The sequence below is a fragment of the Ovis aries genome, chromosome 5, assembly GCF_016772045.2.
Source record: "Ovis aries strain OAR_USU_Benz2616 breed Rambouillet chromosome 5, ARS-UI_Ramb_v3.0, whole genome shotgun sequence".
NCBI classification, from domain to species: Eukaryota; Metazoa; Chordata; class Mammalia; order Artiodactyla; family Bovidae; genus Ovis; species Ovis aries.
The window spans coordinates 58,385,097-58,404,335 of NC_056058.1; the positions used below are offsets into that span (position 1 = coordinate 58,385,097).

At 45.1% G+C, this 19,239-nt stretch overlaps 1 protein-coding gene across 2 annotated transcripts in view; it reads left to right on the top strand.

Annotated features, from left to right (window-relative positions):
* The window catches only part of ABLIM3 (actin binding LIM protein family member 3), a 132,761-nt gene that overhangs the window by 87,450 nt on the left and 26,072 nt on the right, over positions 1-19,239 (top strand). For both annotated transcript variants that reach the window (XM_012178759.5, XM_060416591.1), the window contains exons 8-9: positions 11,521-11,579; positions 13,898-13,969. In XM_012178759.5, coding sequence (XP_012034149.2) covers positions 11,521-11,579; positions 13,898-13,969 — 131 coding nt within the window. The remainder of the gene's footprint in view (positions 1-11,520; positions 11,580-13,897; positions 13,970-19,239) is intronic.

Here is a 19,239-nt window from a genome sequence, read left to right on the forward strand (position 1 = left end):
GTCTTGCCGTCCCCCATGGCAGGACACACTGTGTTACTGGCCACTATGTTACTCAGGAGGACATTTGGGTCAGTTTGTTTGTGTCCTAATTACTGTGTGATGGCTTTCTGATGGGCTCTAATTGGGAGAGGTCTGACATCTGTCTGGATAAGAACTTCCGGGGCCCCAGGAGACAAGAGCAAGTTTTCTTTCCCTTGTTTCATGTTCTGTTATGCATTCATCTTTCACGTCTTTTTGTAAAGATGCCAGGTTTCTAATCTGTTTGTTGTCCAAACCCTTCATTTGGGCTTCACCAAGAAATTAGGTCACCGGTTTTGTCCAGCAAATTTTTGCCAAAATGCTGTGGGTTATGGGCAAAACTTATACAAATATCACAAAAGTTGCATACAGTTGCTAAATCAGTGGGAGTTTTTCTAAACCCAAAATGTGGCTCGGGAGATAGATTTTGCTCTTATTCTTGTGCCCGTGCCCCAGAAAAAGGAAAGATGGGCCTTTTTCTCTCCTTCTGTCTACACTAAATGCTCTCCTTTTCTGAGGACCGGAGACAGAGAATAACACTAGAAACACAGGATTTCAGCTGTATGTTTTAAAATAGGTCTCTGCTATCATTTGTATATTAAAGCACACCAGGCAGGAAATCTCTTACAGAATCCTAGGACAAATCCTGCTGCTAAGGAAAAATACTGTAACAAATCATAAGTCCTAACAATAATAAGAATAAATGCCATCAGGTGATATTTGCTGAGCACTTACTGTGTGCCAAGCACTTTTCTGTGTTTTAAATACAGTATCTCATTTTATCCTTAAAACCCTGTGAACTGAAAGCCATTCATATCTTCCATTCAGAGAACAAGAAAGTTTAGAAAAGTTACATCTCTGAGCCAAGGTTAGCTAGCCTGTCTTGCTCTGTTAGAGGCATTTTTTTTTCCACTTATTATCAGAATTCTTAACCTGTGGTTCACAGGTGGCCTTCTGATTTCAATAAACCCCCTGACATTGCTTGCCGGAGTTTGCTTATGGTTGGGTTTGTCTAAGGATAGGGTGTGGCTTTTATCAACTTTTCAGAGCTGTTTATGGCTCAAAGTAAAGTGAAAAAAGCTTTAGTTCTGTTATAATGCAAATCCCAAACAGAGCCCTGAACGCTTTGGTAATTACACCATACACTTCTCTTGGAAAACTGACTCTATTTCAGATAACTTTTTTTTTTCCAGTTTAGATGATATAAGGTCCTGGTACGAGGAGGTGTGTCTTTCTGGCTCAGCTGGAGAAGCCTTTGATATTTAGCTGAGGCCTCATTTCCCCCTGACGAGTACCTCATAAGAGGTGCCCTGAGCTCATAGATTGTTCAAGAGAGGGCTGCCCATCATGATGGATGGTGGAGCACCAGCCCTCTGTCATCATCTCCACATCTCATCAAACCACACTTTAAAAAGCACTAATGAAACATTGGTTGCTATAATTTAGTAGTTTAGCAGTGTTATTTTAAATTGAATCTCTCTACTGACAGCTTAGGTTGTAGGAGTCATGCTTAAAAACTTTAAATCTTATGTTTCCCCAATCCTGCTACATAATTTTAGACTCTTCAAACATAGCCTAACTGTACTAAATTGATATTTCCTCAAGTCTGAGTCTTCGAAGCATATTTCATTTTAAATAGAGTACATTTTAATTTTTGATGAGCTGTAATTTTTTTTAGATGTTTAGGGTTACCAAACATCTTGAATCATATAGAAAATATTATAGCATGGTAGTTTAAGACTTGTACATGTAGAGTCTGTTTCCGACTTGCTCCTTGCACCACAAACTCCAGACGACATGGCCATTTCCTCGCCAGTTACGTGTCACATCAACTTCACCAGTCAATTTGTCCATGTTGGTCAGAATTAGGTCTAGAGTAGCAATTTCCCTGGTTGCTTCCTCTATTTTCTAGGAAACAAAATTGCCTGCTGGGGAAGTCAAGAACTTGTCAGATACTCAGGTTTTAGCTCAATGAGATGTTTTATTGGTGTGGACTCCTTAGGTGGCAGGAACTCAACTCGAATGCCATCAGGTAAAAAGGGACTGATGAGCTCACAAAACTTGGGAGTGTCCAGGAGCAGCCCAGCTGGGTTGAGGGGCGCATGGGGGGCAGCAGGTGGGTCTTCTCCCTGCTCCTTTTGTGTGTGGCTTCCCCTGTGCAGATCTAGGCTGACTGCCTCCCTGTCCGGGGAAGGAGGTGTGGCCAGCTCCTGGGCACTGTGGGAGCAGCGAGGCAGCATCTCCTGCCCGGTTCAGCAGAGAAGCCCCAAAGTGATGCCAAGGAGCCTAACTCTGGGCGCGTGTGGACACTGGCCGGGAGGCAGCAATAGGTGAGCAGGGAAGACATCTAAGCTCCCCAAACTCCAGTTTCCCCCTCTTGAAACACTGATAACCACAGGCCCTATCTTACCAGGATCTGGTGAGGATTAAATGACCAAATGCACAGAAAAGCCTTCCCATCAAACCTGCCACCACCAGCCCACCAGCCCAAGCTCATGATAAACACCCAGTCACATCAAAAGGGCCATTCCCCTGAGCCAAGACTAATAAATGCTGGCTGCTGTTAATATCATCATCATTATCAATATCTAGCATAGGGCTCAGCGCATGTTAGTGATCATTATTATTTTTTACTCAGTCACTATTATTGTAAAGTATGTAACATAAAGTCTGGCACAGGCAGTCTCTAAATACTATTTGTAACAATAAGAATAATAAGACTACTTAGCACCTGACATTGACGAAGCACTCAATACACTTGAATTACAGGGCTGTTACTATTGTTAGCAACCTGTGAATTACTAGGTGCCTCCAGGCTGCCCATTCTCTTTTCCTTATGCTGCCTGCTCTCCTCTCCAGCATCATGGTGGCCAAGCACTTTCCTCCTTCAAACTTTTCAATAAGCTTCAGGCCTACTTGATCATGTCAGGTCCAGGCAAACTGGTCTTTTCCACTTCTCCCCAGTGCCCTCATCCCTGGGCACCAGCCCAGCCTTCCAGAAAGTGTGCTGGCCGCCAAGCCAGGCTTTGGCTCAGTGACTGCACCTGCCCAACCACCCTCTGCTTGCTGCATGCCCCTCGCCCAGCCAGGCCCCAGCTCTGGGAGGAGGAGAGTAAACACCACCCACCCCCTGCAGGTCTCCCCATTACTCCCTTCCCCTCACCCTAACTAGATCCTGGCCAGCGGGGTTTGACAAAAAATAAGAGTGGCAACAACTGACACTTACATGGTGCCTGCTCTTGGCGGACGCGGTTCTCAGTGCTCTACACGTATTAACGCGTTAATCCATATAGCAGATGTACAGGGCGGGCACTATAACCATCTCTCTGTTCTAGATGGGGAAGCTGAGGCACGGAGCGGTCACTGACCTGCTCTAGGCAATGAAACTAGTAGGTGTCATAACCAGGATTGAACCTTTGGGGAATATTACATTAAATAATGTATAAACTGCCTCGTATATGGTGAAGATTTCCCAGTGGCCAAGATTATAATGATGATACTGTTGTTACTGGGCTTCCCTGGTGGCTCAGACGGTAAAGAGTCCACCTGCAGTGCGGGAGACCTGGGTTCGACCCCTGGGTCGGGAAGATCCTCTGGAGAAAGGAAGGGCAACCCACTCCAGTATTCTTGCCTGGAAAATCCCACAGAGAGGAGCCTGGTGCGCTACAGTGGCAAAGAGTCACAAAGAGTCCAACACAACTGAGGAACTTTCACTCACTCACTCAATTGTTATTACTACATGTCAAATTCAACAGAAAGGCTGACTCATTGTTCTCTTGCTAAGAACCCTTAGTAATGAGTGAGCAGTGTCCTTTGGTCTACAGAAGCATCCCCTAGTGGTGGGGGTGGGGAATTTTTTTAAATTGAGGTAGTATTCACGTACATAAAATTACCCATTTTAGAGTGAACCCCTTAGTAGCTTTTGGTGCATTCACAATGCTGTGCAACCACTGCTTCAATCTAGTTCCAGAACATTGTCATCACCCCAAAAAGAAAGCCACAGCCATTAAGCAGTTGCTCCCTATTTCCCCTCCTCTGAGCCCCTGGCAGCCACCAGTTTGCTTTCTATCTTTGGATGGCATATTTGGGGTATTTCATATAGATGTGGCCTTTTGTGTCTGGCTTCTTCCACTTAGCATAATGTTTTCCAGGTTCATCCACATTGTACCATGCATCAATGTCTCCTTCCTTTTTACAGCTGAATAATATTCCCTTCTATGGATATGCCACACTTGTCTATCTGAGTGGGGATTTTAAAAGAGCCTTTCCAACGTCCTAGCAAGGCTGTTTCACAGAAATAGTGCTTCTAACATAAAGGTGGAACTCAGAAACCTCACTTGTTATAATCCAGAGAAGTCCAGAGAAGAAACCTAACAGTCTGGCTGGGATTAGGGGCTGAAATCTCAAATGCCTGCTTAAATGAGTAAGAAGGGCAGGGAGGCAGACAGCAGGGAGGGTCCCTGGCCTCCTGCAGGGTTTAAGAACATTCATATGCAAAAATACTTTGAAATAAAAACACTGTGTTTGCCAAACAGAACCTTCAGGTGGGCCAGTTTCAGTCCCGGCTGCATCTATAAGCCTGGCTGGGCTTCCGGAAGACTGTGGCACCAGCTCCAGCTCTGGGTTTCATAAATCTCCACTCATGCAAAAAAAGAAAGAAAGAAAGATGTTGGCACATGGAATTTACAGGTCTGGCAGAGATGGGGGTGGGTCCTCAAACCTTAAATAAGCCAAAATGTTACAGGGGTGAGGTGTGTTGTAACCAGTCAGACAGGCAAAACTGAATGCTGACTCTACTCGGGACTCAGAACAGCCTTAACGCTCAGCTGAGGGATGGTTTTAGAGATTTAGATGTCTGACTCTGAGTCAGCTGAATCATAAATAGCTAATCTTTCACTTCCATAACATTTGCAGAATCTGGAATTGTGGGTGATAGTCTCAGAGGATGGGAGAGTGAGTCGTGAAATCACTAGTCTAACTAACAGTGTGGAAGTCTTGCAGGTGAGGAGCTCTGTCATGTCACATTGCTTTCTTTACCCCATGACATTCCAGGGTAACAGATTTGAAGTATTAACTGGTAGTTAGCCTTGTGGTTCTCCAATTTAGAATCAAAAATCACCTAGGGAGCTTGTTAAAACTGCAGATTGCCAGGCCCCCCTCTAGAAAATTGACTTCAGGAATTCTTGGGGGTGGGGCGGGAGTGGTCGGGATTCTGCATTTCACCAGGCTGCTGGGCAGGTGGTCCACAGGTCCCATTTTAACAAGCCCTAATCTGCTAAATCTTACAGACACTCAGTCTGGAATTGTAGCTGTCATATCAGAGTTTAGACTATACCAGTTGTCCAAATCTCTGAGTCCACTTCAGAGAATTCAACTGCCTAAAATCGAGTATCATGTTTCTTTTGTTTCTTCATTCATTCAGTATTTATTAAGAATCTGTGGTCCCTTCAGGTTTGTCCGTAGATAAAACAAATGTGAATCCTGCTCCTTGCAGAACCTACATTCTGGTCCAGATTGTTGAATGGGGCAAATTATTATTATTTTTTCTGTACAGAGGTGCCTGTTAAATTGGAAGCAGAATCTCTAAGGGTTTCAGTTCAGTTCAGTTCAGTCGCTCAGTCGTGTCCGACTCTTTGTGACCCCATGAATCGCAGCACGCCAAGGCCTCCCTGTCCATCACCATCTCCCGGAGTTCACTCAGACTCACGTCCATCGAGTCCGTGATGCCATCCAGCCATCTCATCCTCTGTTGTCCCCTTCTCCTCCTGCCCCCAATCTCTCCCAGCATCAGAGTCTTTTCCAATGAGTCAACTCTTTACATGAGGTGGCCAAAGTACTGGAGCTTCGGCTTTAGCATCATTCCTTCCAAAGAAATCCCAGGGTTGATCTCCCTCAGAATGGACTGGTTGGATCTCCTTGCAGTCCAAGGGACCCTCAAGAGTCTTCTCCAACACCACAGTTCAAACGCATTAATTCTTTGGCACTCAGCCTTCTTCACAGTCCAACTCTCACATCCATACATGACCACAGGAAAAACCATAGCCTTGACTAGACGGACATTAGTCAGCAAAGTAATGTCTCTGCTTCTGAATATACTATCTAGGTTGGTCATAACTTTTCTTCCAAGAAGTAAGCGTCTTTTAATTTCAGGGCTGCAGTCACCATCTGCAGTGATTTTGGAGCCCAAAAAAATAAAGTCTGACACTGTCTCTACTGTTTCCCCATCTATTTGCCATGAAGTGATGGGACCAGATGCCATGATCTTCGTTTTCTGAATGTTGAGCTTTAAGCCAACTTTTTCACTCTCCCCTTTCACTTTCATCAAGAGGCTTTTTAGCTCCTCTTCACTTTCTGCCATAAGGGTGGTGTCATCTGCGTATCTGAGGTTATTGATATTTCTCTCGGCAATCTTGATTCCAGCTTGTGCTTCTTCCAGCCCAGCGTTTCTCATGATGTACTCTGCATAGAAGTTAAATAAGCAGGGTGACAATATACAGCCTTAACGGACTCCTTTTCCTATTTGGAACCAGTCTGTTGTTGCATGTCCAGTTCTAACTGTTGCTTCCTGACCTGCATACAGATTTCTCAAGAGGCAGGTCAGGTGGTCTGGTATTCCCATCTCTTTCAGAATTTTCCACAGTTTATTGTGATCCACACAGTCAAAGGCTTTGGCATAGTCAATGAAGCAGAAATAGATGTTTTTCTGAAACTCTTGCTTTTCCATGATCCAGCGGATGTTGGCATTTGATCTCTGGTTCTTCTGCCTTTTCTAAAACCAGCTTGAACATCAGGGAGTTCACGGTTCATGTATTGCTGAAGTCTGGCTTGGAGAATTTTGAGCGTTACTTTACTAGCATGTGAGATGAGTGTAATTGTGCGGTAGATTGAACATTCTTTGGCATTGCCTTTCTTTGGGATTGGGATGAAAACTGACCTTTTCCAGTCCTGTGGCCACTGCTGAGTTTTCCAAACTTGCTGGCATATTGAGTGCAGCACTTTCACAGCATCATCTTTCAGGATTTGAAACAGCTCAACTGGAATTCCATCACCTCCACTAGCTTTGTTCATAGTGATGCTTTCTAAGGCCCACTTGACTTCACATTCCAAGATGTCTGGCTCTAGATTAGTGATCACATCATCATGATTATCTGAGTTGTGAAGATCTTTTTTGTATAGTTCTTCCATGTATTCTTACCACCTCTTCTTAATATCTTCTGCTTCTGTTAGGTCCATACCATTTCTGTCCTTTATCGAGCCCATCTTTGCATGAAATGTTCCCTTGGTATCTCTAATTTTCTTGAAGAGATCTCTAGTCTTTCCCATTCTGTTGTTTTCCTCTTTTTCTTTGCATTGATCGTTGAAGGCTTTCTTATCTCTGCTTGCTATTCTTTGGAACTCTGCATTCAGATGCTTTTATCTTTCCTTTTCTCCTTTGCTTTTCACCTCTCTTCTTTTCACAGCTATTTGTACGGCCTCCCCAGGCAGCCATTTTGCTTTTTTGCATTTCTTTTCCATGGGGATGGTCTTGATCCCTGTCTCCTGTACAATGTCACGAACCTCATTCCATAGTTCATCAGGCACTCTATCTATCAGATCTAGACCCTTAAATCTATTTCACACTTCCACTGTATAATCATAAGGGATTTGTTTTAGGTCATATCTGAATGGTCTAGCGGTTTTTGGAGAAGGGAATGGCAAGCCACTTCAGTATTCTTGCCTTGAGAACCCCATGAACAGTAGGAAAAGGCAAAATGATAGGATACCAAAAGAGGAACTCCCCAGGTCATTAGGTGCCCAATATGCTACTGGAGATCAGTGGAGAAATAACTCCAGAAAGAATGAAGGGATGGAGCCAAAGCAAAAACAATACCCAGTTGTGGATGTGACTGGTGATAGAAGCAAGATCCGATGCTGTAAAGAGCAATATTGCATAGGAACCTGGAATGTCAGGTCCATGAATCAAGGCAAATTGGAAGTGGTCAAACAAGAGATGGCAAGGGTGAACGTCAACATTCTAGGAATCAGCGAACTAAAATGGACTGGAATGGGTGAATTTAACTCAGATGACCATTACATCTACTACTGCGGGTAGGAATCCCTCAGAAGAAATGGAGTAGCCATCATGGTCAACAAAAGAGTCCAAAATGCAGTACTTGGATGCAATCTCAAAAATGACAGAATGATCTCTGTTTGTCTCCAAGGCAAACCATTCAGTATCACAGTTATCCAAGTCTATGCCCCAACCAGTAATGCTGAAGAAACTGAAGTTGAACAGTTTTATGAAGACCCACAAGATCTTTTAGAACTAACACCCAAAAAAGATGTCCTTTTCATTATAGGAGATTGGAATGCAAAAGTAGGAAGTCAAGAAACACCTGGAGTAACAGGAAAATTTGGCCTTGGAATGTGGAATGAAGCAGGGCAAAGACTAATAGAGTTTTGCCAAGAAAATGCACTGGTCATAGCAAACACCCTCTTCCAACAACAGAGGAGAAGACTCTACACATGGACATCACCAGATGGTCAACACCAATATCAGATTGATTATATTCTTTGCAGCCAAAGATGGAGAAGCTCTATACAGTCAACGAAAACAAGACTGGGAGCTGACTGTGGCTCAGATTATGAACTCTAAGGGTTTGGAGAGATAATAAACATCTATTAGGGTAACTACTACATGATGTGTCTCCTCAAAAATGTCCCTGCTGAGCAACTATACACCCAATGTGTGCTTGAATATTGCCAGGGACGAGAGGCTCACTCTCTGAGTGAACCCATTCAGTCTTAAAAGGTTAAATTTTCCTTCCCTGAAACTTCTGCCCTTAATACTTTTTTTTTCAATTTTTGAAAGTCTTTTAATTCATTTTTATGCAATTTTGAAAGGCTATTTTCCATTTACAGTTGTTATGAAATATTGTCTATATTCCCTGTGTTGTACAGTACAACCTTGATCCTGTCTTATACCCAGTACCTTGTACCTCCCACTCGCCTGCCCTTAATCCTTGTTCTGCTTTGTAAGACTCACTGAGCAAGTTAATCTCTCTTCCCCTGGAGAGGCATTGACATATTCAAAAGTCCTTTCCTCCTTTCTGTTACGTCTTCTCCATGGAGAAGACCCTACTTTAAGGCCTAATTTTGGGTCCCCTCCCCATCCTGGTCACCAGTATCCTGTGGGCACATACCAGTCTGTCTCTCTTTTTTAAAAAAAATACAAAGATAGGCTCCAACCAGTCATTCATTCATCTGCATCAGGTACTATTTTAGGAAGAAGGCTATTGACTGATGACATATGCAGACCATAATCTCACAGAGGTCTTTATGAACAAATCATCTTTTCTTACCTTCATTTATCTAAGTTTGCCACTAACTCCAACAAATCCCTCTCTTTATTTATATTATATATATATATGATAAATTTGTTTGTTTGGCTGTGCCCAGTCTTGGTTGCGGCATGTGGTATTTAGTTCCCTGACCAGGAATCAAACCCGGGCCCCTACATTAGGAGCACAGAGTCTCCCTGGACCACCAGGGAAGTCCCCCTTCCCTCTTTAATTTAAATGATATACTGCCAAAACCCAAACTTCTGATTTTTAAAAATTTCAATTTTTTTTTAATTTTTAAAGATTATAACTATTTACTTACAGTTTATTTCTTCCTTTTGATCCCTCCCTCCCCCTTCACACACACACACTACTTATGAAAATCTGTTTTCCTGTATGGAGAATACTGAAGCCAGTTGTGGCTCGGCCTTATTTCAGAACAGATATGTCTGTGGCCTGGAGAGATCATCTAGTCTGACCTGTTCCCTCTGAGCTTCACTTCCCCCCATGAGAACCTCCGTCTGACCCTTTACCTTCCCTGTGTCTCTCTCACTTAATCTCATGACCTTCTGAGACATCTGTGTACCCCTCATCCATTTCCTACAATGACCTGTAACGTGTGCTTCCTGCCAGAGCCACTGCAATAAACAACTGCTGGTAGATTCAGAGGCAACTCAGCGAGGACCTGGAAATGCTCTCTCTAATTATTCCCAAAGCTGGGGTCCCCACCCATCACTTGATAGTAGACACACCCTAAGATCGCTGGCTCCAGCTGCAGACCCAGGGTCCCCCTACTGGGTTCCAAGAGCCATTGCCACTTTTCACTGGGAGGAAATACACTCATGCAGAACCAGTTAGCGTCAGCAAGCAAACACCTGCAAACATCAGCAAACAAGAATCAGATCCCTGTCCCTCAAGTGACAAAACTGGCCCTGGCATTCAAATTTTTGAGATGAAAATAACATCTCAGGCCCTCCAAAGCCCACCTCACTGTTACTCAGATGAAGAAACTGGGACGGAGCAGAGCCCAGAAGGGCTGCTAACTTTGGGCCCCTCCTGTCTCCACCTCACTGTTCAACCTTACACTACCCGCTGTCACTTACTCAGTATCCAGCCCTAGTGGTTCCAGGCAACAAACTGTAATGGAAAAGATATTCTAAAAACAAAGTCAGACAAACAAATGCCATCTGGGAGCTCAGGAATCTAGCCATTTGCTGGCTCCTTTCCTTTTAGGGTTGATTACAGGAACAGTGGCACCAGAGGGATAACATGTTCCTATTTTTCCTTCTAATCCAGGACACCTGTCCTTTCTTTGGGGAATGTGTGATATTTGGGGCTTCTTCTCAACACGTGACTGGCCACCTGTTGCTCATGCTTTCCAAATAGGCCTGTCCGGTTGGGGCCTGGCCAACTGGACCCCCCACACACACACAAGAAAACATGGGCAGCCGAATATACTAAATTTGAGGAGTCTGAAGTCTCTCAGGATTTAGCAGGTCAAGACTGTGCTCTGGAGCAGAATATGCGTCATGACACCTCCTCCCCTTGAACATGATAGCTCTGGTAGACTGTCCTAAGTCTCTGATGAGAGAGGAAGGCTGGAGTTCATACGGGCTGTCCCTTTATTTCACCTCCACTGTCATTCATTCATTCGACAAATATTTATTGACCACCTGCTCTGTGTCACTCACTGCCAATCCTCCACTCATCTCATCACCCCACAAACATGTACAGAGCCTCTGCTGAGAGCAAAGCCCCATGCTGGATGCTGTGGGAGACCCAGTAATGAAGCAAGCTCAGCTCCCACCCACAAGGATCTCTTAATTTAGTTGGGGTGATAAATCCACAAGCTACTATGTTTTAAGGCCATATGTGCTGGGAATGATACAAAGAATGATGGATCACAGAGGAGAGCCAAGTCACTCGCAGCTGCCAGGTAAGAAGGTTCACAGGATGTCATGAGATGTGGACCTTGGGGAAGGGCAGGGTGTGGACAGGCAGAGAGTGTGTGGGTGGCTGGAGCGATGTTGCAGCTGAGATCCAGGAAAACCAGGAGGTCCTCCTGGCTGCTGTCAGGCACATGTGCTGACAGGGGAGTAAATGGAGGTGGGCATGGGGAGAAACCCAGGATTCTGGTGGGTGTGAAAGGTCTGAAATTTTTATTATTTTCCTGGTCGCTTAGGTTCTGAGGTCTGGCACCCCATCTGCAAGCAGGCAGCCCGGGCAGAGAAGAAGTTAAAGGTAAGCAAAGGTGGTGATGATACCAAACCAGACTTCTAGTCCCAGGTTGGAGGCACTGCGCTTTGCTAGAGAATCACGCCTTAGTGTGCACGCTTTCAAACGTGTGCCTGTATCCTTGGATTTCCTTAACAGTAACATCCACCTCATGGAGGTTTTGAAGGGATTGAGACTTTGGATGTGAGAGCACTTTGAAAACTGTAAAGCACTGTATGAATATGAGTTTTTCATGTTTCTGGGGCAAGGCTACACCCTTCTCATTACTCGCCAGGATGGTGGCCTCTATGAGGCACAGATGCCATGGTTTTTCCCCAGCCTAAGGTCATTCATTAATAATAGTGGTTAAAATTGTCACAGAAGTTGACAGTTTGCAAAGCGTCTTCACAGCCACCCTCTGATTTGTTTTAACACCGCAGGGCAGATGGGTAAGGAATTGTATCCTTGCTTGTGAGAAAACCAGGGCCTTAAAGAGGGTGATGACTGTCCCCAAGTCGTGCAGCCAGACAGGAGCACAGCCAGCCTCCCCAGGCACATGCTGGAGCAGCTGAGGTCCTGTGTCCCTCTGAATGACTGTACCAGGAAGGCCCATGAATCTGGGTTCTTGATCCTAGGACTGCAGGAGGGGTGGGGCACGGCTCCCAAGTCCTTGATGCTATGGAGGGGAGCCCTGGGGTGTGTGTTGGGGTCCCCCGATGACCTCTAAGGTGTCTCTCCACCCTGGTCCCTGGTATTAACTCGGCTTTGGGATGCTATGAAAGTTACCTGCTGGAATCTCAACTCAAAACACATGTGTACAGTTTCTGACCAGCTGGTTAAACTATACCCTTTGCCATCTCGTCTGTTCCATTTGTGAAAGAGCTGGTTATTGATGCAAATTTTTTTGAGCTGTGAGTTTTTTCCCCAATTTCTTCCAAGGCCTCTCATTTTCAAGGTGTAAGAAGACGTATTTGTCCTTTTCTTCAACAATTTCTTTCTCTTTGTTGGCGCTTCTCAAATTTCAGTTACCTGTCTACAAACGTGATGCTTTTTGCTGTATCTGTGTACCATTTATATCATCATGTACTTCTTTTTTTGTTGAAATCACTTACTCCTTTTTAGTTAATCAAACTTATTTTAAAATGAGACTTTGTATCACCCAGTGGAAAATCAGTATTTTGCTTTCTATAAATAGAAGGCAACCCTAAAATAAATTCATTGAAAATGAAATATTTTAGAAGACTAACTCTAGAAATTTTAGCTAATCACGTTGCCTGTACTTTCTTTTTTCTAAAAAAGAAAGGTGGGGGAGAGAGTTGGGGAACAGAATTAGCAATTGTTATTGAAACGTATTAGGACCAAATTAAGATTTCTTCCTTAATCTAACCAAGAGGATTGAAATAGAATTTTACGTTTTATTCTCTCACTCTATGACTCAGTATTATCAAATTTTTTCCTAAATTCATCTCCCCAGAGACACAGTAGTCTGTGATCTCCGTTTGGGAAGTGGTGCCATGTGGCCCAACTTAGAATGCTTTGCAGGCTTCTCTAGTGGCTTTACCTTGTAGGATGAGAGATCCTGAAGGGGATGTAGCAGTCCTTAAGACAAGCCCCTCATTGCACAGATCAGGAACTTGAGATGCCTAAAACCACATAGTGAACCTTGATTTCCAATTTGTTTACTATTTAACCACGCTTGCTACCACTCTCTTAAGCACACCAAAGATGAACACAGTGCTTTTCTGTTAAGGGAGCCATTAAGCCATCATTGCCATTGTTCAGAGAAAGATTTTTTAAGTTTCTCACTTAGGTTGACGTCATTTTGCAATGGGTACACTATAAAAAGAATCAGCATATTGTGCAAATTACGCAGCATTTAACCTACCTTTCCATTTTGTATAAACAAACTGCTAAAGAACGAGGCTAACCAGTTTTATCCATTTAAAGTAAATACATTATTGACTAGGATAAGCCAAAATGACAAGTTTTTATGAGTAGATTTTTCTTGCCTGGAGAATTCCATAAACAGAGGAGCCTGGTGGGCTCCAGTCCATGGGATCGCAAAGAGTCGGACACAACTGAGCGACTCTCACTGCTATCTAACAGGCCAGTTAAAAATACTTGAAAAACAAATTCTGTCCAACCGCGTAAGGTCCTGTGCATTTCCACTTTCATTCACAGTCAGACATTGATTTAAAAGGCAGACTGTAAAGAGGTAGTACAGAAAGAGCTAGAGAGTGCTTTTAGCAGTATTACTAATGTGTCCCAAAGAACTGTACCCCATCTCCCCGCCCCACCAAGCGGCAGGCGCAGCCTCTCACCCTCTGCCTTCCTCTCTCCCACAGCATCGGCGGACATCTGAAACTTCCATCTCACCCCCTGGCTCTAGCATCGGGTCACCCAACCGAGTCATCTGCGTATGTATCACTTTGCAGCCACTAACCCGTTTTCTTCCCCAGGGCCTAGTAACTAAAGAGTTTCTGCATGCGTGCTCAATCACTAAGTCATGTCCAGCTCTTTGTGACCCCATGGACTGTAGCCCACCAGGTTCCTCTGTCCATGAAATTCTTCAGGCAAGAATACTGGAGTGGGTTGTCATGCCCTCCTCCAGGGGATCTTCCTGACCCAAGGATCAAACCCACCGTCTCCTGCATTGCAGGCAGATTCTTTACTGGTGAGTCTCCAGGGAAGCCCCAAAGAGTCTCTGAAGACAGGCGAAGTTGGCAGTCAGGTTTCCACCCATCTGGTATCTTGTGTGTGCCTGTCCTGTGCCAGGCTCTGTGCTGGGTCCTGAGGATGCATCAGGGCCTGGGGGCAACGCGGGCCCTGCCCTTGTGGAGCCTGCAGCCTCGTAATAGTTACAGGGATCACATTCAGTTCACAAGGAGCTCTGAAACCAGTGTGACATGCCTCTTTCCCAAGAATCACTGGGACCAGGGCAAGAAGAAAACTTGGATCACGGTGGTATTCGGATTAGGTCTTGAGTGGGATGTTGTGGAGATGATGGTGTGTGGTAAAGAGGCAGACAGGAGGAAGAAGCCATAGGAATGTGGAAACATGGCTGTAAAGGCCCTGCAAACATAAAGAGCTTTCGAGGAGTCCAAGCCCCGAGTCTGAGTTCCCAGCCCCAGAGGCTTCGCACACAGAGACACCCCTCATTTGCAGGGATGTGGCAGAAAGGAAAGAGTTGAGTTAGATGACCTCACAGGCCCCTTGGATGTGTATTATATTCATTCATTCATTAAGCAGATGGGTACTCAGTGTCCCCTCTGGCCTAAGTGCTGGGCTCTGGTGAACTGCATTCACCTGCTGCCTGTCCTCGTAACACTGACCCCATAATTCCACAGATAATCAGATGGCACTCTAATAAGTGCTCATAAGAAAACGTGCAGGGTGCTCTGCTGATGCTGCAGCTGAACAGAGGGACCTGACAGCCTAGGATCATTTGGGAGAAGACTCCTGAGGAAGAAACAGTTAGCTCAGGCCTGAGAAGTAAATGGAAGTGAGGTCACAGAGGTGGGGGTGGGCCGAGCCAGAGCGGGCCGCAGTCAGTAGCCTTGGGGCCTGACAGTCAGCGGACCCCAGATTCCAGAGCCCTGCAGCCTTCCTCAGGTCAAAGGGCCACAAAGACCAGAAATGAGGGAAGCGGTCTAGAGCAGGAAACCCACTCCTCATAAGAAGCTCTAGAGACAGCCAGCAGCCCACCATTGCTTCATCATCATTTCACTCCAGACCCCCACTGTTTCCTCCTTGATCCCTGGATAACGTCCATTGACGAGACTTTTTCCTCTCCTTTCGTTCTCTTTTCAAATGAAAAAGAGACGGGAGTTACCACTGACTGCAACTTCAATATGGGTCAATATAGCCATATGGCTCCCACAAAAGACAAGTGACTTTGATCACAGGCTGTCCTCATTGGAGATTCTGATCCAGAACAAGAGAGCTAATAGTCCCCCTGGTGCTGTGAATGGGGTCAGACCAAAGTAGGATTAATGAGCTTAGGTTCAGGGTTTACAGGGTGAGAAGGTCACTGACAAAAATGAGCATGTCTCTAGAACAGTGTTACCAGGATATGGGAGCTCAGACACACACAGGGACACAGAATGCCACTGGCCCCTGCCCGTCCCCTCCCTGGGGAGCCCCTGAACTTTGTGATGTAAGTTAGGCCCTGATGACGTTCACCCTGGAGTTCCGAGTTCATAGAGTCGCCCCTTGGAGAAGCAGCCCCACTCCAGATGAACAGCAGGAGCTGGGGGCACCCGCCATGGCGTCCTCCAAATGGGGGCTTCTTCGCGGAGACCAGCACCAGCCTGTGTGTCCCCCCTCCTGTACTCCCCTGCCCTCACCTCCAGCTTCTCTGGGAAGGGACTGCCCTTGTCATGTGAGCCTTGTTTTAAGTCAGACCATTGCAAGCACGGTTTCCAAATTCAAGGAAGAATCCACTCAGCCATTTCTGGGGCATTTCGTAATAGGCAGAAAGATCAAGTATTGGCTTCGTGTTCATAAGTATGGAGGTTTGGTATTAGGATGATCCATGAACCTGGAGGGGCAGATTCTTTCAAACTGTGTTCCACTCCCCACTAACTGCTAGAATCATCCCCAGCCAATGTGTTCTCTTTCTTCCTTCCTTCCTGCTAATTATGTTAGGATGCCTCTGATATTGACAAGTCTGTAAGATGCCAAGAGCTCTCAAGGTCAAGATCTAGCATCCCAGGACAAAAGGCAGCAGTTAATTCAGCAAGTGGAGTCTCCTGATAAGGTTCTCTTACCCACAAACCCCCAGATTGGTTCAGACGTGGGCATCTGACCTGGGCAGGGTCTAGCAGAAATAAGATGGCATGGTTCAAGGGGTGTGCGTGTGAAGGGAGCATGTACAGAAGCGTGGGTAGGACCAGGGCACCCATGAGACCTACTGTGGCGAAGGGTGTTGCCACCCCAGGCCTGAAGGGAAGGACTGGCTAGGCTGGGGCTGGGGCAGAGCAGGAGTCAAGCCCACTAAGGGCGGGCAGGGCCATGCAGGGGAGACACAGACACAGCCCCTCTCTCCACTCAGTGTCAGCCTGCGGGCGTCCCCTGTTCACCAAACCCAGCTGACAACCGGAGCGCCTGTAACACAGGCCATGGGGCCTCAGAGCAGGGCCAGGAGGAGTGGGCTGTGGGTCTCAGCTGAGCAGACAGTGAACAGCACAGTGCCCAGACAGCAGCGGGATGGGATGGGGATGGAGGAGTGGAAGGGCCTTGGGAAGTGTTTAAAATATCAACAGTCCTAAGGTCTTTATGAAAGTTGCTGTCTCTATGGCAGTCTTGACTCTTGAGACTTCTGCCCCCCAGGTACTGGGAGAATATTATAGAATAATAGTCTCCCTGGATTCTCTCTTAATCTACGTCACCTAGGGACCTTGTAAGCCACAGTGGTTTTGGGAGACAGAGTCTGATTGACCCCAGTGGAAATCGGGACCAGAAACAGGGAATGGCTGGAGGACACAGACACAGAAAGGACACGGCTCCGGGCACCATGAGACGGGCGCTGTCCCCAGCAGGGGAAGCTGTCCCTCAACCCTTGCGCTTCCAGAGGGCTGCATTCAGGCGAAGTCAGGTGGTTGATAGAGGCTCGCTTCAGTTCAGTGCGAGGAGCAGCTCTCTGAGTACAGCAACCTCACCATTCCGGGGAGCCAGGAGAGGCCAGTGGAGGGGCAGGCTCCCAGGCTAGACTGCCTGGGCTTGAATTCTAGTACTGCTGCTTATTAGCTATGTCACCTTGGGCGAGTTCATTCATTTCTCTGTACCTGTTTCCTTATGCAAAAATGAGGGTAATATTAGTATGTACTATTAGAGCTGGGGGTTCTATTAACTCAATTAATCCATAGAAGGGACTTGGGATGCAGTCTGGCTTAGTATAAATGGTCATCACATGTTCACAGGTGTTTTACTGTCATGATTAATTCCGTCTTTACATCTTCAGCATCTTCTTCAAGGATGCCCTCACTGTGTGGGCTTGGAAGGCTGGATTCAGCCCTACTGGCTAAGTGGTGCAAGTTAGAGGGTCTTTTGGGCTATAATTAATTTCCTCATCTGGAAAATAGGAATAATATTTAATTTTTATGTTATATTGGAGAATAGTTGATTTACAATATTGTGTGAGTTTCAGGTGTACAACAGAGCTACTCAGCTGTACATATATGCATATCCATTCTTTTTCAGATTCTTTTCCCATTGCAGAATATTGAGTAGAGTTCCCTGTGCTATACAGTAGGTCCCTGTGGGCTATTCATTCCATATATACTAGTGAGTATCTGTCAGTCCTGAACTCTCAGTCTATCGCTCCCCTCCACCTTGACAACCATAAGTCTGCTTTCGAAGTCTGTGAGTCTGTTGTGTTCATTTTTATCCTTTTTTTAGATTCTACATATAAGTGATATCATGTGGTATTTGTCTTTCTCTGTCCGACTTATTTTGCTTAGTATGACAGTCTCCAGGTTCATTCATGTTGCTGTAAATGGTATTATTTCCCTCTTCCTAGGGCTGAGATTCCGCTGTGTGTGTGTGTCCCTTCCTCTGTTGATGGACACTTAGGTTGCCTCCATGTCTTGACTATTGTAAATGGTGCTGCAGTGAACATTGGGCTGCATGTATCTTTTTGAAGTACGGTTTTCTGTGGATATATGCTCAGGAATGAGATTGCTGGATCATATGGTAACTCTCTTTCTATACTATTCTCTGTAGTGGTTATACCAATTTATATTCCCGCCAACAATGTAGGAGGGTTCCCTTTTCTCCACACTCTCTGCAGAAATGACTGGCTGTAAACTTTTTGATGATGGCTACTCGACTGGTGTGTGGTGATATCTCATTGTAGTTTTTTTTTGGTTTTTTTTTTGCATCTTTCATAATTGGTGATGTTGAGCTCCTTCTCATGTGCCTCTTGGCCATCTGTATGTCTTCTTTGGAGAAATGTCTACTTAGATTGTTTGCCTATTTTTTGATTGAATTGTTCGTTTTGTTTTCTTGGATATTCAGCTATAGGAGCTGTTCGTGTATTTTGGAGATTAATCCCTTATTGGTCACTTCTTTTGCAAATATTTTCTCCCATTCTGTGGGTTATCGTTTTGTTTGATTTCCCTTTGCTGTGCAAAAATTTTTGAGTTTAATTAGATTCCATTTGTTTATTTTTGCTCTTATTTTCATTACTCTATGAGGTAGATCCACAAAGATATTGCTATGCTTTATGTCAAAGAGTATTTTGCCTGTTTTCCTCTAAGAGTTTTATATTATCTGGTCTCAAATTTAGGTTTTTAGTCCATTTTGAGTTTATGTATGATGTTGGGCTTCCCCGGTGCTCAGTGATAAAGAATCCGCCTGCCAATGCAGGAGGCACAGTTTTGATCCCTGGATCAGGAAGACCCCCACGAGAAGGAAATGGCAACTCATGGGATTTCCTTGCCTAGGAAATCCCATGGATAGAGGAGCCTGGTGGGCTACACTCCTTGGGGTCACAAAGAGTTGGACTTAGTGACTAAACAGCAGCAGCAATATATGATGTTAACGAGTGTTCTGATTTCATTCTTTTACGTGTAGATGTCCAGTTTTCCCAACACCACTCATTGAAGAGACTTTTTCTCCATAGTATATTCTTGCCTCTTTTGTGGTAGATTAATTGACCATTGGTACATGGGTTTATGTCTGGCAT